Source organism: Equus caballus, chromosome 6, assembly GCF_041296265.1.
Source record: "Equus caballus isolate H_3958 breed thoroughbred chromosome 6, TB-T2T, whole genome shotgun sequence".
Lineage (NCBI taxonomy): Eukaryota > Metazoa > Chordata > Mammalia > Perissodactyla > Equidae > Equus > Equus caballus.
Window position 1 is genome coordinate 8,090,953 of NC_091689.1, and position 27,916 is coordinate 8,118,868.

The 27,916-nt window shown below is 51.8% G+C and overlaps 2 protein-coding genes across 8 annotated transcripts in view; one reads left to right on the forward strand and one right to left on the reverse strand.

Annotated features, from left to right (window-relative positions):
- Window positions 1-22,882, forward strand: VIL1 (villin 1). Its single transcript, XM_023642347.2, has 20 exons — window positions 1-81; window positions 4,809-4,894; window positions 5,231-5,305; window positions 6,109-6,305; window positions 7,656-7,764; window positions 7,930-8,040; window positions 8,867-9,069; window positions 9,165-9,243; window positions 9,391-9,489; window positions 10,174-10,327; window positions 10,896-10,996; window positions 11,086-11,223; window positions 11,831-11,989; window positions 13,035-13,214; window positions 13,788-13,933; window positions 14,683-14,827; window positions 14,953-15,141; window positions 16,655-16,723; window positions 17,837-17,977; window positions 21,721-22,882. Exons 2-20 carry the CDS (start codon window positions 4,820-4,822, stop codon window positions 21,832-21,834), a joined length of 2,484 nt encoding a protein of 827 aa, XP_023498115.2. The 5' UTR covers window positions 1-81; window positions 4,809-4,819; the 3' UTR covers window positions 21,835-22,882.
- The window catches only part of USP37 (ubiquitin specific peptidase 37), a 96,571-nt gene continuing 91,499 nt past the window's right edge, over window positions 22,845-27,916 (reverse strand). For all 7 annotated transcript variants that reach the window (XM_023642339.2, XM_023642336.2, XM_070269258.1 and 4 more), the window contains one exon: window positions 22,845-27,505. In XM_023642339.2, the coding sequence (XP_023498107.2) occupies window positions 27,418-27,505 (88 nt within the window). In that variant the 3' untranslated portion in view covers window positions 22,845-27,417. The remainder of the gene's footprint in view (window positions 27,506-27,916) is intronic.

The window sequence follows — 27,916 nt, forward strand, 5'->3', positions numbered from 1 at the left end:
GGACAAAGGTCACTCTCTTGAGCAGCCAGCTTGCCACAACTCCCTGAGATCTCCCAGGTGGCAGCTGCCTCTCCCAGACAGGTAAGGCCAGCGTGCGGGGACACACAGGGCCCATCAGTGGTGGGAGGGGACAGGACAGGGTCCCTGCTTCTTGCTGGCAGCCTGGGGCCTCCTGCAGCACCTTGAAGCAGATGTGAGGGAGAGACCCTGCACCCTGGAGTCCGGAGAGCAGGGAGCCCAGCGCGGCTTCCTGGGCCTCCAAGGAAAGAACTGTGCAGGCTCCACCCCAGACAACTGCTTCCTCAGACCATCACCTGCCCCCAGCCCCGACCCTCCTTCAGGTGTCAACCACCTGGATTGCCTTGGATTGAGGAGAATCTGGAAACACTGGACTTCTAGATTTCAAACCTGACAGTCCTGGGCAAACCGGGACTAGTTGGTCAGCCTGACCTTTTCCCTCCCATCCCCCTACCCCATCTTTTTGCCCATTTCTTCTTCATCTGAAATGGTTTCTTTCTTTGTGTCACCATTCCCCTGACACTCCTGGCACCTTGGGGCACTGGTCTCTGGGATCCCAGGGTGTGGGCCACAGCTGTCAGGGACTGAATGGGCAAAGGCAGGGCCTGGTGGCGGCGTGCATCTCTGCCCATCTCTCTTCCCCCAGGACCCGTCCCCTCGGCCTCACCAGCCACTGTGGCCCCATCCAGCTGAAATAGAGGGGGCAGGTAGGGGAGGTGGGAGCCAAGTCCAGACCAGGATCTTGAGACACTCTGACTGCCCCCTTCCCAGGAAGCCTGCTCAGGCATTCTCAGGTCGGCGAGGGGCAGAGTCTGCAGGTTGGGGGCTGGGGAGTGTCCACTCTCTTTGCTCTGAGGAAGCAGGAGGGTGTCCTTTGTTTCAGGGACTGCCACATCCCTGTCCAGCTCAGAACTGCATGACTGGGGACTAAAAGCAGTGACAGTGACAATGACCCCAAGGCTCTCTGGAGCCTGACCCCGTAGGACCACAGAACTGCAATTAAGAAAAGAAAGTTGGGACCTGGGGGGAGCAGGAGCCCTAACTCCCTCCAGGGCCCCACGAGGGTCCATCCCGTCCATTCTACCGTCTGTCTTTCAGCTTCATGAATATTTATTGAGTACCTACCATGTGCTAGGAACTGGGGGCCGTGTAGATGAGCACGTCTAGGTGCTTGGCCTCAGGGACCTCAGACTTATAAACAGATCCTTTCATCACCAAGTGGTCAGGGGGCCAAGAGAGGCATCGCTCCAGGATGTCTTGGGCCCCTCAGGGAGGGCCCCCGTCTAGACTGAGGATTCTGGGAAGGTCTCCTGGAAGAAATGAGAACTAAATTGAGTCTAGAAGAGCATGTGTTAGCCAAGTGAAGAAAGGTGGGGAGGGCATTTGGTAAAGGGAACAGTAGAAGCAAGGATGCGGAGGGGGAGGGGGAGAAAAGGGTGGAGCTAGGGCCAGTGAGCCGGTTGGCATTACTAGAAGGCAGTGTGGGAGCAGAGGGGTAGGGGTCGGGGAGGGGACAGACTGGAGAGATGTTCAGGTGGACAAAGGGCAGGAGAGGGAGGGTACAGGGTGTTGCACAGATGGCTGACTTTGGGGTCTGGGGGTGGTGATGCCCTTCCTCGAGTTGGGGACAGAGAAGAGAGGGGACCAGGGGTCAGAGGAGGGGAGGCAGTGAATTCAAGTTGAGGGAGAAGACGATGCACATCCAAACCCAGTGTTGTGCTGTCTGTGGCGTGGGGAGTGAGGGCCCACGTTCCTCCAAGCAGTTCAGGAGGGAGAGGAGAGCTGGGGAGGCCCCACCAGGGTTGGGGGTTGGAAGCATCTGCTCTGACCAGCATGGTTCGGGGCGGGAGCAGTTGGTGGGTATCCGTGGTGTCCACCTCTCAGAGCCACCCTCCCCAGAATTCCCTTGCCCACCCTTGACCCAGAAGAGGCTCCCCTTCCCCTGTTCAGGCTGCAGGAGGTCCCCAATCCTGATTTCTGTCCTGGGAATAGAGCACCGACTTTTCAAGTCTCTGCTCCCCTGAACTCCTCTCTGATGGGCAAGAAGCACCTCCTGCTGTCTACCCTCTGTTCCTCTTGCTGTTCACTCCTAGCATCAGAGTACGTCCCTAGTGGGACTTTAGAGAACATCTTGTCAAACCCCCACCTCAGAGATGAAGAAACAGGGTCCATGTTCATACAGCTATTGAGTGCCCAGGGGTCTTGCAGAAACGGCAGTATAGACAGAGGTAGTGATTGAAATACCAAATTGGTTCCATGGAACCAAGAGTTCTGGGAGCCCTGGGGTTTCTATGGGTTGAGAGACTCCTCATGGAGGAGGCCATGGCCAACAGGGCATCCAACGGGACCAGACACAAGGCACTCCTACAAGCCCAGCGCTGGTGATGAGCAGGTGGCCCTGGTGTCTGCTTGAGGGGGTGCTAATTGGAGGCTGGGCAGGGAGACTTTGCCCCCAACTCCAGAATGCCAAGGAGAGAGGTCACCCTCAGGACTCAGCTGAGGGAGCAGTAAAAGGCCAGGTCATTGTTCCAAGAAGTGACTCAGAGTCAAGGTGCAAGGAGAGATTAGGAAGATTCCAGGCTGCCAGTGCTCGGAGGCCTGCTCCACGGGGCCACGGGATGTTTCATTCATTATTCAGCAGCTCAGGGAGCGTTCATGGAGGGCAGCTCCGTGCCAGGCTGCATGGTAGGCTCGGTGGGGAATGGGGTGACATCCAGCCTGGTAGGAGGGGCAGGAAACCAGGGATGAGAATCATTGGGACAAGTGGTTCTCTGTTCTGGCTCGTATCAGAATTGCTGGGGAGTTTTAAAAGCACCCACACCCTACCTCCGAAAAGGCAGAAAATAAAGTACCTATGCTCCAGCCCCACCCTGGCCTAATTAAATCAGAATTGCTGGGAATGTGGCCTGCGCAGGAGGCATCAGTATTGTTTAAATGCCCCCTGGGTGATTCTGGTGAGCTCCTGGAGTGGAGAAGACAGCTAAAGGTCAAAACAGTAAGAGCCATAAAAGATACTATAAGGGAAGCTTGGAGAGGGGAGGTTTCCTCCAGTGCAGTGGGTGGAGGGTGGTTCACAGTGGGAGGGTTCGCTCTGTCATTTATTCATCCATCCACCATCCATCCACTCACTCACTGACTCACCCATCCATCCATCCATCCATCCCTCCCTCCCTCTACTCACCCATCCACCCACCCACCCATTTATCCATCCATCCATCCATCCACTCACTCACTGACTCACCCATCCATCCCTCCCTCCCTCCCTCCCTCTACTCACCCATCCACCCACCCACCCCTTTATCCATCCATCCATCCACTCACTCACTGACTCACCCATCCATCCATCCCTCCCTCCCTCTACTCACTCACCCATCCACCCACCCACCCATTTATCCATCCATCCATCCATCCATCTACTCACTCACTGACTCACCCATCGATCCATCCATCCCTCCCTCCCTCTACTCACTCACCCATCCACCCACCCACCCATTTATCCATCCATCCATCCATCTACTCACTCACTGACTCACCCATCCATCCATCCATCCCTCCCTCCCTCTACTCACTCACTCATCCACCCACCCACCCATTTATCCATCCATCCATCCATCCACTCACTCACTGACTCACCCATCCATCCATCCCTCCCTCCCTCTACTCACTCCCCCATCCACCCACCCACCCATTTATCCATCCATCCATCCATCCATCCATCTACCCACCCACTCAGCAAATTGCCGTCACAGCGCTAGATGCTGGGGATTCAGTACTGGACAAACACAGCCTCTATCCTTGTTGGGTCTACATCTTGCGGGCCACCAGAACAGTGATTGAGGGGTGTTCGGGGGTAGCTAGGAAGAAACAGGAAACTGCTACCTACGCTTTTTTTTATTGCGATAAAATACACATAAGATTTACCGTTTTAACTACTTAAAGTGTACAATTCAGCGGCGTACAGCACCTTCACAATGTTACGCAACCATCACCACTATCAAGTTCCAGGATTTTCTCATCATCCCAAATGGAAACTCCACATGTACTAGCTGTCACTCCCCATTTCCCCCTCCTCCCAGCCTCTGACAATCTCGAATCTGTTTGCTATCTCTATGGATTTACCTATTCTGGATGTTTCATATAAATGGAGTCATACAATGCGTGGTCTTTTGTGCCTGGCTTCTTTCACTGAGCGTAATGTATTCAGGGTTCATCCACATTGTAGCATGAATCATACTTCGTTCTTTTTTTATGGCTGAATAATATTCCATTGTCGGGCTATACTGCCCTTTGTTTACCACTCATCTGTTAATGGACATTGGGTCATTTCCACCTTTTGGCTGCTGTGAATAGGGCTGCTATGAACTTTATGTACAAGTTTTTGTTTGAACACCTGTTTTTTCAATTCTTTTGAGTGCATATACTTTTCAGTCCTTATTTATTCTTTGTTGCTCTTTTTTTAAAAACCTCTGTATGATTTTTCTTTTTCTAAGCAAGCATGGCTTTGAGAAAAAATTTTCAGAAGGAAAAATTGTTTGGGGCTAGAGAAAGAGGGGCCCTGAGTGCTGGACTGAGGAGTGGGGGCTTATTCAGTTGGTGACAGGGAGTCAGAGTGGGTGTTTGAGCAAGACAGTGACAAGATCAGAGCTGGGTGGGAAGGCTAGAGGCCAGGCCCCTGAGCCCTGGCCACCTGGCACTGTTGGGAGTGCCCTAGGGCCGGGCTGGGAGAGCAGCCCCTGAAACCCAGGGCGCTCCCAGCTCCTCAGTCCTTGCTCCTGTATCTTCTCCCCTAGGCTCATCCGCCATGACCAAACTGAGCAGCCAAGTCAAAAGCTCCCTCAACATCACCACCCCCGGGGTTCAGATATGGAGGATCGAGGTGAGGCCCAGACTGCGTGTGGAGTGGCTCTGCAGTCCTGGGATGGACCGAGGGAAGGAAGAGGCCTCGGGTCACTCTTTCTGTCCTCCAGTCCTGCCCTGCCTGTGTGCGAGGCCCTGGTAACCCGCCCACAGGCGCCAGCCTCCCCGTTCCTCTCCCTGCTCCTTTTCCTCCTCCCCTTCTCACACACATTCTTCTTGCCAGCTTCCTCATACCCTTCTCCTCCCAGCTCTCTGCTCTTCCAACTCTCCTTTGGTTAAGGGAGGGAGGGAGCTGGGGTTGGGGGTGGTCCTAGGTGGTCCAGGGTAGCCCCTCTGAACTCCCTTCTCCCCCTAGGCCATGCAGATGGTGCCTGTTGCTTCCAACACTTACGGCAACTTCTTCGAGGGCGACTGCTACGTTGTCCTGGCTGTGAGTGGGGCTGGGCAGGGGGAAAGCTGAGCAGACAGCAAAGCCCACTGGAGTGTCAGGGAAGAAACTTGAGGCTGGGGATGGGTGGGGACTGCTGGCCTGGCTTCATGCCGGGATGGCATTGACTGGGTGTGCCCAGGCACCCAGCCTGGTGGTGGCTCTGCAGGGTCAGAGATGTCAGAGGCTCTCCCTGCCCTGGGGCCTCAGCGTTCGTGGCTGAGGTGACCTGTGGATTTTCAGTCTTGGGGGACTTCCGAGCTGGTGGGATGTCACCCTACCTTGAGTCCACTTTTCCAAAATCCACGGTCATCTTCACATCACCTTTTCAGTTCTTGCCGTATCCTGTAGTATTAACGCATTTGTATTTTTCCTTATACTGACTCACTTTTAAAATTTAAATCCATTTATTTAAAAACTTAACTCTATACCATTACCATAAATGGAAAGCAGTGTGTCCCGTGTCACACACAGAAAGTAGCTATAAAATATTTACATAATCATTTCGTATGTACATTTGTTTGTATCCCACCCAACTACCTCATGGACCTCTGAGGGTCCATGCACACCATTTTGAGAAACACTGCTATAATCCAACCAGGTTATTTCCAAGATGAGGTGAGCAAGACCCAGGGGGCAGCCACGTGCCCCACGTCTCAGAGTCTGTGGCAGAGCTGGGGCCACGACTCAGGGCTCACCTGTGGTCCAGTCCCCACGTGTGTGGGAGACCATGCAAAGCAGGGAGGGGCGGGAGAGGTCTGTGGGAGCCCAGGGCCTCGTGTAAACTGGACACGCCCTCTCCCCAGATCCACAAGACCGGCAACAACCTGTCCTATGACATCCACTACTGGCTCGGCCAGGCCTCATCCCTGGATGAGCAGGGGGCGGCTGCCATCTACACCACGCAGATGGACGACTTCCTGAAGGGCCGGGCCGTCCAGCACCGCGAGGTCCAGGGCAATGAGAGCGAGGCCTTCCGAGGCTACTTCAAGCAGGGCCTTGTGTACGGAGGGGCGCGCTGCAGGCTGGGGAGTGGGCCCAGGGCAGGGCAGGGTCACCCGAGGCTGGGGGCTGACCTGGGGCTGGGAAGGGAGCCTGAGGCCGTGGGGAGAGCCCATGAGGGGCTTTTGGCGATTTTTCTTGACTGTTCCACTCCCTAACTCCCATTTCTGCTGCTTCCCTGTCCTTGGTCTTCATCCCTCTGAGTAAGTCTTTGGCTGTCCCCAGAGGCCTTTCTGAAATTCTGTAACTCATGAATCTTTGCAAGTCACCCCCTACTTGAGTGTCAGGGAGAGCTCAGTGCCCAAGGTGGCTCTCCAGGCCATCACATTAAGTCTCCACTCTGGCCAAGGGGCAAATCACTGCTCCTTTGTCCTCTAAAGCACGCCTTTCACACTAAAAGCCCCAATTTCCAGCTTTTCCTGAAAAGTCTGAAGTTCTGGCTTTTGGGCTTTTCCCATGGAAACACATAGTCAGGGGCCAAGTTGCTACTGACCTATAGGACAGGCCAGGAGCTCTCTAGTTAGCCACAGTCCCCACCCCTCCCTTATGTCTTCCCACACTTACAGCAGGAGTCTACTCCTTTGGGCATTTGAGCTGCCATCTCTCCTGTCTTAGTCTGCTTGGGCTGCCCTAACAAAATACCATAGACTGAGTGTCTTAAACAACAGAAGTTAATTATCTCAGTTCTGGAGGTTGGGAAGTCCAAGATCAAGGTGCCAGCTGATTCAGTTGCTGGTGAGGGCTCTCTTCCTGGCCTGTAGATGGCCACCTTCTCCCTGTGTCCTCACATGGTGGAGAGGCTGGGCAAGCTCTCTCAGATCTCTTCTTATTAGGACAATGACCCCACCATGAGGACCCTACCCTGATGACGTCATCTAAATGTCATCAAATCTATTACCTCCCAAAGGTCCCATCTCTAAATACCCTCCCACTGGGGCTGGGGGCTTCAACATAGGAGTTTGGGAGGGGTCTCAATTCAGCCCACGGCTTCTCCCCTCTTGTCCTTCGCTTCAATCCTGCCCTCAGAGTCCTGTCCTGTCTTCCTCGTTTCTACTCCCACATGCTCCTGTCTTTGCCTGCCTCTCCATGGGGCAGGGATGAGGGCGAGGAGAGTGAGGGGTCCAGGTGCAGACTTTAAGGAGGCACTCACTGCAAGGAAGGGCGTGTGGATAGGCAATAGACCAACCTTGCACTTGCGTGACCCCGAGGGAGAGGGCCTCACACACCTCACCCTCATCCCAGCCCTGCCCTCAGACGGCCCCAGTGGCAGCCAGGTACCTACAGTCTGGGAGGACAGGGACTGTCACACCTCCCAGCCCACTCCCTTGGCTCAGCTCACCTCTCTTCTCAGGATCCAAAAAGGGGGTGTGTCTTCCGGCATGAAGAAAGTGGAGACCAATTCCTATGAGGTCCAGCGGCTGCTGCACGTCAAGGGCAAGAGGAACGTGGTGGCCGGAGAGGTGGGCATCGGCTGGGGCCCTGGGGCATGGCCTCCTGTCCCCCCTCCCAGCCTGGGTGGAGGACAGAGGCCAAGGAGGGGTGAGGGGCAGGGAAGGGGCGGGGGGAAGATGATGGATGATGGACGGGGCCTGAGTGGGGTCTGCACTTCTCCCACGGCTCTCCAGGTGGAGATGTCCTGGAAGAGTTTCAACCGTGGGGACGTCTTCCTCCTGGACCTGGGGAAGCTTATCATCCAGTGGAACGGGCCGGAGAGTAACCGCATGGAGAGACTCAGGGTAGGCTGTGCCCAGCACCGCCCCTCCCCGCAAGCCCGCCCTGTGCCCAGCTGCTCCTGCGGCCCAGCTCCTGGCCTCTCCTCAAGTCAAACTTGCCAGATTTCTGCCACACCCCCCCGGCCTCATTTCCCCGGGCCTCACGCCTCTGCCTGCCGGGGAGGGTGTGCCTGAAGGTGGCTCTGAGTCTGGTGTGTAGGAAGAGGTGTGCACGTTGGAGCTCGCGGGTGTGTCCTTGTGGCTAATCTCCTGAGATTTAACGAGTCCCTGCTGTGTGGCAGATGCTGTGCCAAGCGTTGGGGACCCAGTGGTGATGGACATGGCAGAGTCCTGCCTGGCTCTGGCCTCCAGACGGCTGCTCCCCCCGGGGAGGGGCGGTGTCTACGTGTGAGGACGTGAGAGACTGTGCTGTCTGAGTGTGTGTGTTTGTACATATGTGTGCAAGCCCACATGAGGCTGTGTGCACACGTGTGTGTGTGTATATACACAAGGGTGCTTGGGCAAAGAGACTGAGTACTGTGATCTTCAGGGCTCAGTTATTGTCCAACACTGTTAAGTAAAATCATAAATTTCAAACAATGTCAGAACTGAAGGACCAAGAGGTCCCCCCAAGTCCCCCGCCACCGAGGAGACCTGCTTTTCCAATGGGCTTTCGCTGGTTCCCTCACATGCACCCCAGCAGCCTGGTCCCCCCATCAAACGGGAAAAGCAGGCAGGCAGCCCACCCCTCTGGGCTGCTGTGGGCTGGGCTGGGGCCTCCCGACGTGGTTTGGGGTAATGGACACTGCTTGTCCCCTACTGTCATGGGTCACCCGGGGCCTCCCTGCAGGGCATGACCCTGGCCAAGGAGATCCGAGACCAGGAGCGGGGCGGGCGGACCTACGTGGGCGTGGTGGAGGGGGAGAACGAGAAGGCATCCCCAAAGCTGATGGAGATCATGAACCACGTGCTGGGCACGCGCAGGGAGCTGAAGGCCGCTGTGCCTGACATGGTGGTGGAACCGGCACTCAAGGCCAACCTCAAGCTATACCAGTGAGTACCTGGTGCTGGGGGATTTCCTGGGTGCAGGGTGCCCTGGCTGAGGGGTGCGAGACCCCTCCTCTCCATGCTGTGCCTTCGTCCTGCAGCGTGTCTGACTCAGAGGGAAAGATGGTGGTTAGAGAGATCGCCACCCGGCCACTCACACAAGACCTGCTCAGTCACGAGGTGAGAGGCTCTGGTAGGCCCCAGCGCCCTGCTCCCTGCCCACTGTCCCCTGAAGCGAGAACAATGCCAGGGGGCTGGGACAGGGCCCAGCACAGCACCGCCAGCACTGCCAGACTCTCCCCCGGGGTCTTTCTCTCGCGCCTCTAGGATTGCTATATCCTGGACCAGGGGGGCCTGAAGATCTTCGTGTGGAAGGGCAAGAACGCCAATGCCGAGGAGAAGAAGGAAGCCATGAGCCAGGCACTGGTGGGTACAGGGGTCAGGGAGGCGGGAGAGTGTGAGGAGCAGGGAGGAAAAGAGATGGAGCAGCGAGAGGAAGCGGGCTCAGACACGGGCGATGCACCAGGCAGAGGCCAGGGAAGGCTCCGGGACCGACCCGCCTGGGGGTTCTGAGGGTCTGGTCTGTGGCCCTCTTGAGGATTCTCTGGTGATGGGAACCGACCACCAGTCAGCTAGAGGGCCTCCTCAGGATTCGTGTGGCCATGTCGCTGCACTCGAGCCTGGTTCAGAGACGGCAAGGAGAAATGGGGAGACAGGAGGGAGAAATGGCCTTCCTACAAGAGGGTCAGCTTGGGGCCAAGGCTGAGTCAGAGTTTGGGGTCAATGTCGTGGCTGGAGTCAGTAACCCTAACTGGCTTGGGGTCAATGTTGGATTGGGGGTTGGTTTCAAGGTTGGAGATGGGGGCTGAGGGTCAGGGTTAGAAATGAGATGGTGTCAAGTTGGGGGTCTTTTTGGCCTTGGGGTTGGGGCCAGAGCGGGCTTAGGTATGGGCTCAGTATTGAGTCTTGGGTTGGGTTCAAGTTTGGGCTTGGGACCAGGGGTAGGTTTGTGGTTGGGTCTGGTTGGAGTGAGAGCCAGGCCTTGGCTTACGTTGGGAGGTGTCAGCTACGGGAGGGACCCAGTCCCAGCCACCTCCTTTCTCTTCCCAGAACTTTATCAAAGCGAAGCAGTACCCACAGAGCACGCAGGTGGAGGTGCAGAATGACGGGGCCGAGTCAGCCATCTTTCAGCAGCTCTTCCAGAAATGGACAGTGCCTAACCGGACCTCGGGCCTGGGCAAAACCTACACCGTGGGCTCTGTGGGTAAGGGCTGGCCTGGACGGGGTGGGGTGGGGCAGGAGCCAGGAATGAGGCCAGGAGAGCACCCAGACCTGCCTCCCGTCCTCCTTCCCAGACACGCCTCTTCCATGCATGCTTACCCTGGCTCTGGGCTCCCCAGGTGGGGTGGGGACACCAGGAGACAGGGCTAAACTCAAGAGTTGTCACAAAAAGGGAGCTGAGAACAATCTTTCATTTGGAATGGGGTTGGGTCTCCCCGGGAGCCAAACAGCTCCAGTCTCTCACTGGACAGCGCTGCTGTGGCCAAGCCCAGCGCAAGGCACCGGGGAAGGCTAAAAGGGCTGTCCCCCTCCTGGCTCCTCTGAGGGGGCCCTGGTAAAGCGTGAGTCTTAGGGTCAGGGAGATCCAGTCTGTATTATAGTTCTGCCTCTCTCCAGCTGTGTGACCTGGGGTAAGCTACTGGGTCTCTGTAGCCTCAGTTTCCTCATCTGTAAAATGGATCTAAGAGTTGTCAGTGCCACTCAGGGCTGTGGTGAGGACCTGGGAGACCTCAGCTGGTGACAGTTGGTGTCATGATTCTCCCCCACTCCAGCCAAGGTGGAGCAGGTGAAGTTTGACGCCACGTCCATGCATGTCCAGCCTCAGGTGGCTGCCCAGCAGAAGATGGTGGATGACGGGAGTGGGGAGGTGCAGGTAAGGTCATGGGAGGGAGGCCTGTGCTGGTCGGGGAGGGGTTGGCAAAGCTTGTCCTGGACCTCACGCTAGCCTGCTACTGGCTCCAGGTGTGGCGCATTGAGAACGTGGAGCTGGTGCCTGTGGATTCCAAGTGGGTAGGCCACTTCTACGGAGGTGACTGCTACCTGCTGCTCTACACCTATCTCATCAGCGAGAAGAAACACTACCTGCTGTACATCTGGCAGGTCAGGCACCGCCCCACCCCATCCAGAGCACAGCCAGCTCAGCTCCCATGACACCCCTGCCAAGTGGCCATCACCCTTGAGTTGAATATCTCTGGTGATGGGGAGCTCACCCCCGTTCCATCTTGGGACTGCCTTGGCTGTGAGATCCCATTGACACTGAGTACTGCCTTTCACAACCCTTTGCCCTTTTGGCTCTCTGAGTTTCCCTTCCAATTCCCATGGCCTCCTGCACGTTCCCTTCACATTCTGGTTTCTGTGTCCAGATGTGAGGGAGCAGAGAGATGCTTGGGTGCTGGGGGTGAGTGGTGTGGTAGAAACAGTGTTCCCCAAGGAAGGTGCAGTAAGAAGGACAGAAGGGTTAGGGTCAAGGCTAGGGGTGCAGGTGGGTCGGGGTTGGGGGCTGGGAAAGGATTAAGTGTGGGGCTGGGAAGAACTGAGGTCCGGGTCAGGGTGGGTTTTTGGCTGTGTCCAGGGTGGGGTTTGGTGGGGAAGACAGTTGGTTTTGGCGTCAGGTCAGAATTGGGGATGGAGCTGTTGCTGAGGCTGGGGATGGGGTCAGAATCAGAGGCTGACCCCATCCCACCCTTTTGGTCCTGCTCGTCCACAGGGCAGCCAGGCCAGCCAGGATGAAATCGCAGCCTCGGCCTATCAAGCTGTCATCCTGGACCGGAAGTACAATGATGAGGCGGTTCAGATCCGGGTCACGATGGGCAAGGAGCCACCTCACCTCATGTCCATCTTCAAGGGACGCATGGTGGTCTACCAGGTATGGCTGCGGGACTGGGGCGCCTGTCAGTGACCACGAGTGAGGCGGGGTGGGCGGCCTGGAGATGGGGAAGGGGTGTGGGCTGGGAGTGAAGCCCAGTCTTCGGAGGATGGGACTGTTTGAGGCTCCATCATCTGTGTGGAACTGGCAATAGAAACAACCATTCGGTACTTTCAAAAATACACGTAAGGAGCACTTAGCATGTGCAAGTACTGTTTCTCTCTACACCCAACGCTCGGATCCTCTACATGAAAAAAGAATTTATTTATATTGGCTAGATTTGCCTAAACGATGGACCTGTCCAAATTGCCCTGGTGCCTTCCAACACGGTGACATAGACATCTCCTGCACTCGTTTAAACCATCATCGGCTTGTCGAGCACCTCCTGAGTACACAGCCAGTCCTCTGCAGATCGCCAGGCGGGGGAAGAATGCCAGGCTAATACTGTTTACCGTCTTGACAGCAGAGCAGGGAACTCACAGCCCGGGGCACCGTGTGGTTAAAGGCTGGAAGTGCCAGTCGAGTTCAAGGAGGAGCGTGACTCCAGCATCTGGGGGAGGCACAGAGTCACAGTGGGAAGCGGGTTGGGAGGAGGTCTTGCCATTGAGGTGGGAGTTGAAGACATCAGCGGAGGAGAGATGAGGGCCTGCCATGCAGGGGGCACAGCAAGGACAAGGCCCAGAGGACGGGATCCGTGGGAGCAGCGAGGAGACTGGCGAAGCTAAACTGGAGGGTTTGGCGAGAGCAGAGTGAGTCTGGAAAGGCGGTCGGCACCTTCGTCATGTGAGGCCCTCAGAGGCCCGGGTTCTAGTCTATAAGCAGTGGGGAGCCGGAGCAGATTCTTGAGCAGGGGAGTGCCATGACCAAAGCAACGTTTTGGAAAGACTAGTCTGGTGATGGTGGATCAGAGAACCTGGAGGGGCAGGCAGACCCCGCCCAACCTCTCTTCCTCTCTGGCTCTCTGTGTCCCTCCAATGCCCCATCGTCTTCTAACCTTGCTAAGTCACTCTGCCTCTCTCTCCTTGCCTTCTCCCGCACCCTGCAGGGAGGCACCTCCCGGGCTAACAACTCTGAGCCTGTGCCCTCCACAAGGCTGTTCCAGGTCCGGGGAACCAGCGCCAGCAACACCAAGGCCTTTGAGGTCTCAGCCCGGGCCACGTCCCTCAACTCCAATGACGTCTTCATCCTCAAGACCCCGTCCTGCTGCTACCTGTGGTATGGGAAGGTGTGTGCCGGGCCTGGCAGCGTCCCTTCCCCAAGCGGGTCCTGGGGCTCCCCTAGCCTCAGAGTGGACCTGGGTCAGGGAGGGAGCCTTTGGCTGAATAGGTCCCACTCGCTCATTTGCTAGCCCCGTCTGCCTCCTCCACAGCCCTGGGTCTGGCCATCCTCAGACTCTCAGCCTCTGTGTCTGGGTCAGTCGCTCTCATTCTGTTTGTCTCTGCCCACGCCTGTCTGTGCCAGGGTTGGTCTGTCTGTATGTCTTACGCTCTCACTCACCACCCCGCTGCCTGTCACTGCCTCTCCAGCCATCTCTGTAATGAGGATGCAGCCTCTTGGAGCCTTCTCCTGCCCTGTAAGGAGCACGCAGACCCTTTTGTCTCCTCTGGCATTCTTTGGAGCACGGAGCACAGAGGAGAAGATGAGAGAACTGTCTCTGCCTGGTCACGTGCATGGGTCCTGATCTAGGAGCGCTCTCTCAGACCTGGCAGCTCTGGCCCAGCAAATGTGGCAGAAGGGTGGGGTAGGTGGGCACTAGAGATGGTTTTCGCCAGCACAGCCGACACCCCCCTTTTCCCAGGGCTGTAGTGGGGATGAGCGAGAGATGGCCAAGACGGTGGCTGACATCATCTCCCGGACAGAGAAGCAAGTGGTGGTGGAAGGGCAGGAGCCAGCCAACTTCTGGATAGCCCTGGGCGGGAAGGCCCCCTATGCCAACACCAAGAGGTAACTATCGGGTCCCTCTGCTCCAGCTCACCTTCCGGGCCGGAGAGCCCCCCGGCACCTCCACCCCCATGACCCAGAGCTTGCAGCAGGCATGAATTGAGGATGCTGGGCACCAGGCTCCCAGGGCTACGAGACGAATCAGGGGCAGTGCATGCCCTCGGAGCATCTTGGGCACAGGGGTCTGTCCATGCTTCTCAAGGTGCTACTCCTGGAGCCTGGGGCCTGGTGAGGCTGCTTCTCTGGCAAAGGGTGTTCATGGCCATAGGAGGCAGGTCAAAGAGAGAGGCAGGGCTGTAGTTTTGCCCTTTGGGAAGAAAATGCCAGAGCCCACCCAGTGCCTACTCTTTGGTGCTGACACAAGACCAGGATGCTGAGGATCACCAGCTGTAAACCCCACTTTAAATGTTTCTTCTAAAGAAGATCCAGGATCCACTATTCCTCAGTTCAGAAGCAAAAAGGCATGGACTGCAGTAGCAGCAGCAGGGATAGAGGGAAGATATCAGGAAGAACTTCCTAATAGGACTGTAGAAGAGACACTGGAATGCACATCCTGGAAAGGCAGTGGGAATTTCGCCCTTGGGGCATTTGTGGCCTCTGGGGATGAGGGGAGACCTCTCGTGCAATCTGAAGGGAGAGCATTTTCCCAGGAGATGGGCTTTCCATGTCGGAGCCCCTCAGAGTCCTGTGTCCTTGCTTTTCCTTTCCCCGCACCTTCCTCCTGCCAACACAATCTTCTGTCCGGCCTGCAGACTACAGGAAGAAAACCTGGCCATCACGCCCAGGCTCTTTGAATGCTCCAACCAGACCGGGCGCTTCTTGGCCACAGAAGTCCCTGACTTTAGTCAGGATGACCTGGAAGAGGATGACGTGTTCCTGCTAGACGTCTGGGACCAGGTAGGACCGAGGCCTGGGAACCTCCCTTCCTGCCACCTCAATCCTCGGGTGAACCGAGGTGGAGGGTGGAGCCCTGTGGGCCAGGAGGACAGGAAGGACTGACCTGGCTCTGGGGTCCTCCACAGGTCTTCTTCTGGATTGGGAAGTACGCCAACGAGGAGGAGAAGAGAGCTGCAGCCACCACGGCGCAGGAGTACCTCAAGACCCACCCCAGCGGCCGGGACCTTGAAACTCCCATCATCGTGGTGAAGCAGGGATACGAGCCCCCCACCTTCACGGGCTGGTTCCTGGCTTGGGACCCCTTCAAGTGGAGCGTGAGTGGCCCCAGCCCACCCTGGTCCAGCACATCCTTCTCTAGGTGGCTTCTCCATGGCACACCCCGAGGACGGGGTGGACACCCAGGCTTGTCTGCTCGTTGTGATAGATGGCCTGTGATATATTTCTAAAGGGGGATTGTGATATATTTGAGGGGGATTAGAATCAAAAGTAAGGCTGCAGTAAGGCCATTAAGCCCCTAGTGAGCGAGAGGGAAGGACATTTACCGAAAACCCAGTCTAATTACAATATCTTGCTTATGCACTAGATTCAGCTCAAAACTGTTGGACATTATTGGTAAGAGGCATACTGACTATTTAAATTTAAATTAATTAAAATTAAACAAAATTAAAGATTCAGTTTCTCACTAGCCACAATTTAAGTGCTCAACAGCCACATATGGCTAGTGGCTACCATATTGGACAGCACAGAAAAAAAAAAAACATTTCCGTCATCCAAGAAACATCTACGGGACAGTGTTGGCGGATGCTCATGCCAGATGAAAGAACACTTCTCGGTTCTGAAGGATAGACAAATGTCTTCTTGGCACTAAATTCTAAGTGAAATGGGTCATACCCGTGGTCTTCCCTGTGACAGTGAGTCAGGCTCCTACGGGATGCTTCCTAAACTGGCCTCAGATAGAAGCGGAGGGCAGGCCCTCAAAACGGGGCCCCACGAAGGGTTCCGCTGGAAGGAGGGCTAGGGGGACGGGTGCTGGCCAGGGGCTTTGCGCGCGCTAAGTTGGCCCAGCTGATGAGTTCAGGGAGACAGAGAGCTTAGATTAACTGCCTCAAATACATTGAAAACAAAAATTCAGTGAGCGATGGGCTGAATTTAGTCAAGGACGGATTCAAACAAATCTCGAGGCTGCGAATCTAGATGCCAGAACGTCTTAAATTCATGTCAGTGTCCCAAGTCACCAACTCTGGTGGCCCTTCCCTCACCTCAGGCCTGAGCTGGCTTCTCTCCTAGACTCGAGTACTCACTTGTTCATTCATTCATTCATTCAGCATAGCTGGGGCTCATGACGTGCCACACTGGGTGCCAGGCCCTGGGGATACGGAGATGGGGTCCTCCTGGAGCCAAAGCCCCTTTACTCCCTTCATTCCTCTGTGGCAGGGTTCCCCTCAGGGATCGGACAGGAGCCCCCCAGTTCTCCAGGACCCCTGAGGCCCCAGAGCCTACAAAGTGTAGGCAGGGTTCTCAAGGCTGCGTGTAGCCGTTTGCACTGGCCTGAGGCTGGGAAAAGACCGTGGTCCTCTCCCTCCCCATGTCGGACGGAGCAGGGGCAAATAACCCCCTGCTCGGGGATCTTCTGGCCTGTCAGCCCCATCTGTGCCCATCCTCACCACTCAGGCTCCTTTTTAAGGACCCTCCTCCAGCCTCTGCCTCAGCTCCCTGTTCCCCTTGTCACCACCAGGCCCTAGGCCAGCCTTCTTTTGTCTCCTGAAGGAAAATGGTCTTTCATCTCCTCTGCTGAGACCCAGGCCTAATTTATTACTTACTTTGCAGAACGCCAAATCGTATGAGGAGCTGAAGGCGGAGCTTTCAAACTCGGGGGACTGGAGCCAGATCAGTGCTGTGAGTACGGGCATGTGGCTGGGCCCTGCAGTGGCCGGCTGACGATGGCCAGACCCGAGGGAGCCAAGAAAGCTCCAGAGAAGATGCCAGTGTCCTGTGCCTTCCTTTCCACCCTTTCCTCCCACTTCTCACGGAAGTTCTTCTTGCTGTTTAACTTCAATGCCTCTAGCTGTTTTTGTTTCCTCCATTCCTTAGTGAAGTGGTTCCCAAATTTTATTATGCATGCGAGTCTGGGTGATGGGGAGCTGGGGGGTAGAAGCTTATTAAAATGAGGAGTCCAAGGTCCCACTCCCAAAGATTCTGGTTTGTAGAATTGGGTTGAGACCTAGGAATGTGCATGCTTTTAACGAAGGCCCCACGTAATTTGACACCGCTAGTCTGTGGACTCCACTTTGAGAAATAATGATTTCTCTACAGCTGTCGCCCTGGGGATCCCTTCCCCAGGTAGAAAAACTGCATCTCCTTCGATCTTTCAATTAGTTAACAGAAAGCCCTGGGATATGGAAATACGAAAGCAAAACTTTTCCTTCAAGAAGTTCACAGGCTTATAGGGAAAATGAAACAAGCCCAAGCAGACTCAGCAGAAATGTGCCCACAACGTGAGAGCGATGTCACAAGCACTCCGGGGTAATCAGCAGATAACACATATGGCTCCTCGGCCCCACCCGCAGTCTGAGAACCCGGTGGCGCTCAATAAACCCTTCTTGGTAGACTGACGGTGCAGGCAGGAAAGTATAGAGAGGTCAAGGTTAAGTGAATTAACAGATGACAACTTCACAACAGATAAGACAAAGAGGGTCATAAATGTGCCAGGTAGATCTCGAACATCTGGGAAGTCATGGAAGTTCTTAAGTCACAGAACAAAATAGTCATCTTGCTCCAACGGGCTTTGGTTGGCCACAGACCACCATCCTTTAGCTCGTGGGTCCAATCCAACGTGTTGAGTTCTCATAAGGAGTGTACGGATGTGGATGTGGGCAGGTGGGGCATGGGGGTCACAGGAGGCTTCTTGAAGGAGGTACCTGAGGATCAGTGTTGACTTCAGAGAGACAGGCGGCCTGGGAGGTAGCCACAGACCAGCTGAAGTAACAGTGGTTTCCTTTTCTTCCCTAGGAGATCACAAACCCTAAACCGAACGTGTTCAAAGCTAACAGCAATCTCAGTTCTGGGCCCCTCCCCATCTTTCCCCTGGAGCAGCTGATGAACAAGACTGCGGAGGAGCTCCCTGAGGGCGTGGACCCCAGCAGGAAGGAGGTGGGTGAGACTTGAGGAGGAGGACGACGAACCTGATTTAGTCAGAGACTTCCTTCTGAAAGGTGAACAGGAGCTCTTCAGGCAGAACAAGTTATTCCTGGAGAAGGGAACAGCATACACGAAGCCCAGAGGCTAGGAACAAGCAAAGCGTGGAGTGAACCAGCAAGGCGACCAGCAGAGTGGTGGTGGCGGAGCTGGGGAGGGGCTGCTGGCCAGAGGGGCAGGGGCTGAACTGAGCAGTGCCTTCACGCCACATTAGGGATGGTGTTGCCTATCCTAAGAGGGGAGGGGAGCCATCATGGTTGAAGCAAGGGAGTGGCGGTCAGGTTTACGCTGTTAAAAGATCACTATAGCTGCTCAGTGAGGAACGGACTGGAAGGTGGCAAAAGCAGCAGCTTGTCAGGCTGAGGGAGATGGAGCCTGGGTAGCTGGAGCAGGGGAAGTGGAGAGGAGATGGTTTAGAGAAATATTTAGCAGGCAAAATCAATGACACTTGGTAATTACTGGATAAAGGGTACGACAGCGGAGAAAATTGTGTCATTCTTGAGACAAAAAGCCCTGGGTCAGAATGAACTTAGACGGGGATGATCGTGAGGTTAGTGGTGGCTATGTGGTTTGAGGCAGCCGGGACACACCCAGGTTGAAATGTCTGCATGGATCACATTAGGGGAGAGAGTTTGACAAGAAGAGCTTGTTAAAAACACATTTCTAATGTTCATTCCCACTTCATGAAGATCCAAAATAGACTGCAAATCTAGCTTGATGTGGTATTGAGAGAAAACTTACCCTCTAAAGAAACCATAAAGTAGTCTTATAAATGAATTAAGGAATCTACAGAGGAGAGGTGCCCAATTTCTCCAAGAACATCTAAGTCTGTTAGGGGTTTGGGCCCCACATATGTCTAGGTGTGTTGTTCCCAGAGCATTTGCATCCTGCCCTTCACTTTGGAGCCACTTTCATGCATTTCTCTCCCAGATCTGCCCCTCTGTGTCCTCACTGTTATACTGGGATGCTCCTAATGTATTATTTGTCATCATAATATTATGGATATTATTATTTGCCCAGCCCCTGGCACAGAGAAAGTGCTCTCTAAATGTCAGCTGTTATTATCATTGCCTGTTCTACTCCTGAGAAAACTCAGGTCCACAGAGGATAAGTGACTTGTCTAATGTGACATAACCAATTAGTAGCAAAGTCAGAGCAAAACCAAGTCTTCTGAGTCTCGCTGTCACCATTGTATCGTGTGGCATATAGAAAGGGAAGGGCAGCCAATGTTATTGAACCAGATGATTGACAGGAGCCCAAGTGGATTGCTAATTTTGAATGGAATAAATAGAATCAAGACAGCCCTACCATGGTAGAAGCAGCCTAAGAAGGCTTAGATCTTTTTTTCAGTCAGTTGTCGCCGATTTTTTATCCTGGGAGTAGGGTACATTCTTGCAGGAGAGCGGTAGGTTTGATGGCAAGTGGGGAGGGTGGGAGAACAGACCTCTCTGGCTGCTCCAAATTTGGAAGGGGAGCCAGTGACATCGAACAGTAGGGTGGTGGGTCTGGCTGCAGGCAATAGAAAGAGGGTAATCTTAGTGTTTGTGCACCAATGAGTAAACCACAGAGAGGCGGATGTGGGTATGGGTGAGGCTGATAATCAGCTGGCAGGGCCACAGGGTTCAAGTACAGGGCCAGTAGAAAGATACAAGTCCACTGGGATGGGCAGTCCCTGCTATCTAGCCTGGGGTTCAGAGTCCAGAGTCTTGACCAAGCTGTGGAGCCAGGCTGGCTGGGCCAGGGAAGGCACCCCAAGACACTTGCAGGCCAAGGACACTGCAGCCACACCTGTGAGGGACCTGGTGGGAGAGCAGGATGCTACCACCGGACTTGGAGTAGGCAGCTCTTCCCCACCCATGGGTGCCCAAATCACTCATATGTACTCTCTTCTCCCAAAACAAGGTGTTCTACTGCCCTGCCTAGAGGAGTGGGGAGGGCTCCCAGGAGCCTTGAGAGAATGCCCCGGGGTGGTAGGCAAATCGAATGACAGGTTAGAGAACTGGGGCATGGGACCCACCTGAGCTGGAAATCCACCTACAGGAGTTTCCCAAGGAGCTGTTCAGTTCAGGGCTCTCTGCGGGAGTCAGCAAAACGCTCTCCAGGGCCACTCCCGCTGCAGAGTAGTGTAAGATTGAAAAGAAACCCAGAGCTCTCATCCCACCCCCCTGGCCATTCCTGGTGCCTAGGAGAGCAGAGATGAAGGCTGGGAGATGCCGTTTTATAAAACTTTAGTTTGGGGGTTCTTACTTGAGTGTGCCTCGGGGGTATTTAGCTTGCCTTGAACAGTATCACTATCATATCACGTTAGCTGGGAGTAAAGGTCATTTCAGGCAATCCTCTCATCTTATGGCTGAAGATACCCAAGGCCTAGAAAGATGACTCATGGTTGTGTTTCCAAGCCAAGAGTAAAAATGTAGAATTGTGCTATTTAATCTTCTAGATCATTCATAGGACGAGAGAAGCCAGTACAAGTCATTTATTCAAATATTTCGTTTTCCACTCAAAATAGCTAGGTGAAATTTGACTCTGAATTTGTTCTTTGGCTTGCCTAGCTTCTCCTCTTAGAATCTTTCCCCTCCCCTCAGCTGCTTGTACCTCTGCTGCCACCTGCCACCAGCTCTAAGCAAAATCTGCTTCTACAGAATAATCCAGGTGATACAGTGGAATATAAGACTGACAAGGTGTAGCAGGTTGCCTTTCAACCAGGAACAAACCTGTAAGCCAAGAGGGATGAAGATGTCTCTAATGGGAACATTCAGACATCTGTAAGCACAATAGCATACTTTAAAGTAGGGGAGGGAAAGATAACAGAAGCCTTTACAGTATCCCCAAAATCACTCAAGGAAGCGGGGCAGGTGGTGCGGTGGAGCACGGAATGGAATCAGATGACCCTAACTCCCCTGAACTTTAGCTTCATCGCCTGAAAATGGGAGTATTCGAATCCGCCTCAGAGTGCTACAGCAGTACCCCTAAGTGAGACTGCTGCTGGCTCTGTCAGTTAGCGCTGGGGGCGCCCTACTTCCCTTGCGGCCAGCCTGCTAACTCGATCCAAAGCAAGGGAGTCCCCAGGAGAGAGCGCCTCGTGGGGATGGTGGGCGCTTGCTGGAAGAGCGCTGTCTCCTGTGCTAACAGCAGCAGCGTAGTCTTTACACTGTCAGACTTGGGCAGATGGCCTTCTAGCGCTCATCCGCTTACTCTCTGGGCCAGGCTTATGGGAAAAAGGGTCCCCTAGCTGAGGGTCACTGTTTGATAAGTGAAGACAGATGAACAAGATATTGTTTCCCATGCTCTTTCATGTATAGTAGTATTTTCATCCCCATAAAAGCATTATGAAGGTGCAAAAATTGGCCTTTAAGAAATTCTCCCATTTTATAGAGGAAAACTAAGACCTGGAAAGAGAAGCAACTCCTTAACCAAGCTAAGTCAAATGTCCTAATTCTTATTCCAGGGCTAGTGTGAACTTGACCCTGGTCAAAAGAAAAGCTCAATCGACCTCACGCTGTGCCGGTGCTTTTCATGCGTTCCAAATTCAGGGATCAAATCTCGAGCCTCAAAATGGCCCCCCACCCCATTGCTTTCTTGGCTCTCCCAACATTGCCTGTATTTGCTCATTTGCTTTCCACACCACACTTCTATGACTCATCAAAGGAAACCCTGGGTGACTGTGACCTTTGCTCTCCACCCCTATTCTCTTTTAGGAGCACCTGTCCGTGGAGGATTTCACCGACGCCTTGGGGATGACTCCAGCTGCCTTCTCTTCCCTGCCTCGTTGGAAGCAACAAAGCCTCAAGAAAGAAAAGGGACTATTTTGAGAAGCAGGGGTAGCTGTGGCCTTGAAGCAGAACCCTTGCCTGCTTGCAGTTTCCTTTTGTTTTTATTACTGGAATTAATCCTACTGGAATTACAATTACTGGAATTAATTGAAGTGAAATTTTACAGTTGCACCTGTGAGCAGCAGCGGCAATGTCACTTTGTTTAGTCACTTACCTATTTCTCTAGAAAGAAGACGCCTCCGTACGGCGCCTGTGGTCCCAATTTCAGCTCTCAAGGCGGTCCCAATTGTTTCTAGCCTGGGGTGTTGCATCACTTTTAACTATCCTGTTCTAGAGCTTACCCTTCTTAGAAGAGCAGTCAAACACTGCACAGAACATGAGTTCTGAGAGGAGCCTTTCCCGGGCTTTTCTTTATCACGGCTCGGTTTTATCTGTGGCAGGTAGGTTGAAGCATTCTGCAGTTTTACATCCTTCCCAGAGTGATGGCTTTTCCTTTCCACACAAGCCTTCCTCACTGCCCTGTCGGGATATGTTAAAGGGGATCTCTCCTTGGAAAGGGAGCTGAATGGCCTAGGAGATCTCCCTAGTAGGTGGTTTCACCGTACTGGCTAACCAGTACCCAGCGAGGGCAACGGTAACGTATCTGCTGGGTCTAGGCTTGAGGCCTAAAGGCAAGTAGGAAATGCAAATGCTATTTCAACACCACCCCCCCCCCACCCCCCCCCCACCCCCCCCCCCCCCCCCCCCCCCCCCCCCCGCTCTTAATAAGAAGGCAAAGGAAGAAAAGGAAGAGCAGAGTTAAGGCCAATGCTGGGTTTGCAAACTTATCCAGAAGCTCTGCAAAGCTTCACAGGCTCCCCGGCCGAACACAAGGGAACTCGGTGCTGCCCAAGGCCATGCGTTGCTTTGCCATCCACATCCTTTACGGTGGAACGGTGCTGCACGGAAGTCCAAGTCAGAAAGCCAACAGAAGGTGCTTTCCAAACTTCCACAACTGGTTAACTGTCTGCGAGAATATGTCCTTTTCAGAAATAATAGTCAAACCAACGCAAGGTTAATAAAGGCTTTAATTTCACACTCAAAAAAACTCTATGCATAATTTAAAAAGGAAACAAAAACAAGGAAAAAACCGTAAAGGATACAGAGGAACAGTTCTGCTAAAACACAGATAAAGTGCCGCTCCATACAAAACAACATAAAGAATCAGAACCAAAAGTCACTCTGAACGCAAAGAAAGGAATCACCTCACAAAATAATATGGCCAAAGCTGCCAGTAAACCTGGTAGTGCCTCAATTAGGCCAAGTGTAGGAAGCTTGCTTCTGTTTTCCCCTCCGTAGCATAAATAAACAACACTGACAAGGGGCCAGAAAAGTCAGGGATGGAAGGAGAAGCTCAGAGGCAGGGAAACCAGGGGACCAGGTGTCTGCACCACACGCGGCTCACTCTGCACACTCCCTCTGCTCTCAAAATAGACCACTTCAGTCGGCTGCTCAGTCTCTTGTTTCGGCGTTAGACCTAACAAACTTGGGTTCACACCCAGACCCTCAGCCAATCTATTCTTATGCCAGTGGACATGCCTATACTTCAAACCTCTGTACTTCAGTCCAATGTCACTATAATCAACACTTATATTCATACTGGCACACTTTTTATTAAAAACTTCAAAACCTCAGACACAGACAGCATATGAAAAGGAAAATTTACTAATAGTGTGTAACTATGATACCACGAAAGAGACTGCCTGAAGTCTCGTATTCAAAGCATGCCATAAAGGAGGCAATGACTGTGGTGAGACACAGCAAAAGAATTCTGGCACAAAACTCACAAGACCTAACAAACTATAGTTTGCCAACCAAAAATATATATATTTTCAGATGTTAATAAGACATCAATAAAGACAAAATTAGAATTTTGAAGTAATGCATTAGATGTTAGAGGGCAGAAATCTGTTTAGTTTTTGTCACACTTAAAGAGAGCATTACTCAGTGTAAAGCAAGATGAGGAGGAGGAAAAGGACCCACCTGTTTTGGGGGGACAATTCTAAGTGCCATGCATCTGGTACTGGGTTGTTGGTGATTTTCCCAAAAATCTCCATATATACACAAGGTCCACGTGGACCTGGAGATCCAGCTCTGTTTTAAAACAAAAGACCACCAAAGGGGTCGATTAAATCAAACAGGGCAAACCAAAGGCTGGGTGACTAGGAGCATGACTGCAGTCACCACAGCGCAGAGAAGAAAGGGGGACAGGGAACATTTTTATTAGTCTCACTATAATCCTTTTCAGTGGATCACAGATGAGTTTCCAACCCCCCGATGCTTTCAACTACATATGAGACACTGCCAACAATCTCTTTAGTTTAGGTGTTTCCAAATAATTTTCCTTATAGAACTCTATCTGTAGCTGTACACGTGCGCAGAGATGTTTACAGAGTTACACAGTGCTAACTGCAGTATGAAAGAACAAGTAAATTCATGAATTCACTTGCTGAGGCTTTAATTCTTAAAGCTGCTCTTTTAGAAGAATTTTACACTCGATCAAGAAGAGGAATACGGAAATGCGTAGTCTAACGTTTGTCTCCCAGAGTTAATGAACTGATGTTTAAATATCACTGCATACTTCTTAAAATGTAAACACATACATTTGTTACATTTGTTATTGAGCCATTAAGTTAGGCCTGAAATTAACAGACCATGGCAAGTAAACAAATAGCTTTGGAATCAAAATACAAACAGAAGAATAATTCATAGATTTTCTTCTTATTCTATCCCGCTGAGACAAAACTTAAGAGTGTGCATACACACATAAATATATTCCCTACAAACAGAATCTATCCCCTCATAGGCCTAAATTATAATCATGGCTACTAGAGGGATAACAACATCCAGCCATATGCAACTTTCCAATTCTCCATAATAGCATCAGGTGGTAAGAATCAACAAGCTTGAATTTTAATTTAGTTTTCTCTCCCAAAAAATTCCAATTAAGATCAGTTGTGTGCAGAACTAAGTGCTGTGAAGTTCCAATTCGATGTCATTTAAAATAATATAACGACATTGGGTATTCGCGATTGGAAGTTTAGTTATTGTGCAGGCTGCTGGGGACTAAAGCTCTCTGTCCCTATCTAACTTGTCCCTTCCTGGCCCCAACATGCCAAATGCCCCGTCCCCGTGATTCTGAGTAAACTGATTATATGCACAAAAAATTATATTATCAACTTATAATTTTCAAACATATACAGTCAGCTCAAAAAAACAACAAACCTCATCAACATAGTCCAGCTAAAATCTCCATCTGTAGTCATTAACCCTTCATTGAGCCAAAATGAGAAAGTACCTTTGTAGTGAAAGGGGGAATAGCGAAAGGAGGGAAGGGAGGGAGGAAGGCTGACCCGGCCACAACGATGGACAGAAATCGAGGAAAATTGAAGTCCTACACTTGAAAGTATGTGAGCAGTGAGGTAATTCATCCGTCCCAGTAACCTGTTTACAGCTCACAGGTCCTGCTCAACACATGAAGATCAAATCAAATTAGGTTTCTGAGGCTAATGCACTTCTGAACCACACACACACACAAGCTACAAAAAGCAAGTCAAATGAGGGTACCTCCCGGGCAAGCCAGGCTCACGGCATTATTTGTTTTTGTAATGCCCTAATGCACCCCTCACTTCAAATCATTACCAATCATTTTTACCAGTGCCTCTCAAAGCTCTGAAATACAGACACAGGGAAGAGAAGTAATAAATAGCTAAAGAATTTTGATCACCACTTCACTCATTTATGAGAAAACCAGTTATTTTCAAGCAAAACAAAAAAAACCCCCCCAAAAGCTAGTTTTTAAAACAAATATTTTCCTCTGCTCTATACTACTCCTGCATATCCTACCACTGTGCCATTGTGGAACGTTCAGTATAGTAATAATGTAGGTAAATAGAAAGAGGCAAAGATTTTATCAGCAGTTAAGCAAAAGTGCCAGGACCATTTAGAATTCAAAGATTCAAAATTTTAGAATATGTTACTCTGTCAGAACAGATCCAAGTTTCAAGAGTGGGGCTTGAGCTCTCTCAAGGGGATCTTCCAGAAAAGATGTTGCATCTTCTGTGACAATGGACTTTAAAATGTTTTCTCCCCTTGAAAACCTGATGTGGTTTTGTCCCTACCTCAGAACCAAAGAGTAATTTCCTTGTTTATAATAAAAGCAAGAAAAAGAAAGAAAATGTTGAAGGTTTCATTTTGCTATACTTAACTCTGTGTGACCTTAATGATTCCTGGGCTCACCAAATTATTGTGTGGACTGACTTCTACTCTCAAACTTGTTCTTTATATGGTTTCATGACCTGCTTAACCAAGCTGGTTAATAATGGCAGCTGAGTGACTAGTGTAGCACCCCCATTCAGCCTCAATTCAAAGCACCTAAAAAGGAAGATAAATATATTATGCACCTTTGTTATTTGTTAGTTCTTGAAATTACCTAAACTAACCATATTTTAATTGCCACCCTCTTTTAAGGGCAAAGCCAGAAAGCAAACAGTTAAATGTTCAAGCTTCATCCTATAGTTCACGTACTTAATTTCACACCTGCAGTAGGGCTTTCAGCTTTAGTGGTCCAGAGTTTTAGCTTTAATGCAGGAATACTCCTCTTGACCTCTCTCTATTTGAGAGACAGAGATGCTGGCTTTCTTCCTTATCCCTAAGTATCCTTGCTGGGGAATCCCAACTGGGACAATATTATTTTCCTACCTCTTGAAGTTTTGGTTGTAATCTGTTAGGGTAATGCTTGCTCCATGTAAGAATGATAGAGAAGAAAAGTAAAAGATTCTGTCTTCACCACCAAAGTAATACAGATGATATACAATGAACATACTGTGTGAAGGAATCTCTTTAAAGAAAATACAAAGTATACAATGACTACCAAATGTGGGACCATAACACATTCCAAAGCACCAACAATCCTTTTCTTGGGACTGCATGTAAACGGGAAAAGCATTACAAATTCATCAAATAATTTTTTTAAAAAAAGCTCCTCAAGTCAGGTGGCAGAAATGCCCGCCCTTTGCAAGGAGGACAAACTGTCATTAGTGTAACATGGAGAGCTCGCTTTCCAGTGAACTTTACTAATAAGAAACACACATGAAAGATTACAGACTGGAGTGAAACTGCTCAAGGAACATAGAGCTAAATGCCAACTGATATGTACATCTTCACGCGTTTCTCAGGTGAACAGACTCTGGCAACTTCATTTCTTCTCCAAACTGCTGTGCTATTAGTTTTGAGCAAGCATACTCTGGCGGCTCATCCTAACTCTTTAAGGCTCCATTCATTCCACGTGTGTGTGTGTGTGTACATATATATATATTTACAACATGTATTCCTAAGACAAAAGGAAGCGCCACTCTTGCAGGAGAAAAGGAGGATAACCGGCTACAGACGTGAGACCAAAGTCTCCACAGAACAATTAGCACGGAGCACTCCGCATAACTGCAGTTCTCGTCTTTTGGTTTGGCCCTGAGCTGTTTGTTGCTCCCGCATCAAGTCGAGTTCCAAACTCTCCGCAGGCAGAGGAAGGCGAGGCGGGCGGCGGTAGGGAACACGCGGCGCGCACCGCCGGCCGGGAGCTTGCTCCTACGAGGCCTGGCGAGCGGCCCTCCCCGCGTCCACGCCGAGCGCCGGAGCGCTCTTTTCTGTCTCTAGCAGTTCATTGAAGATCTCCCTTCAAACAAACAGGAAACTCAGTGAGCAAAGACCAAACGCCAGACAGGAAGCAGACACTGAAAAAGCCTGCATAATCCCACTTTTATTTTACTTTATTAAATTTTATTAGACAAGCAGCCCGTTCATTTGATCACCATTGTGGCCCCAGGTGCTGATTTTTGAGAGCTCTAGGGAGGGAAGGGTAATATCCACCTTTGATAGAAATGCTATTTAGTTCCCATCCATACAACTCAGATCTTCTGGCTGATACGACAGGAAGACCAAAAAGGTTTACGATAGGACAGCTTCTATCATAAAACAGCCTTCAGTTTTAAGTTCCATACCTAGATGCTACTGTGATGAGTAACCCGTGCTGACTTGAGAGAAAATATTCTGGACTTATAAGGAAATATCAAGACATGAGCCCTAA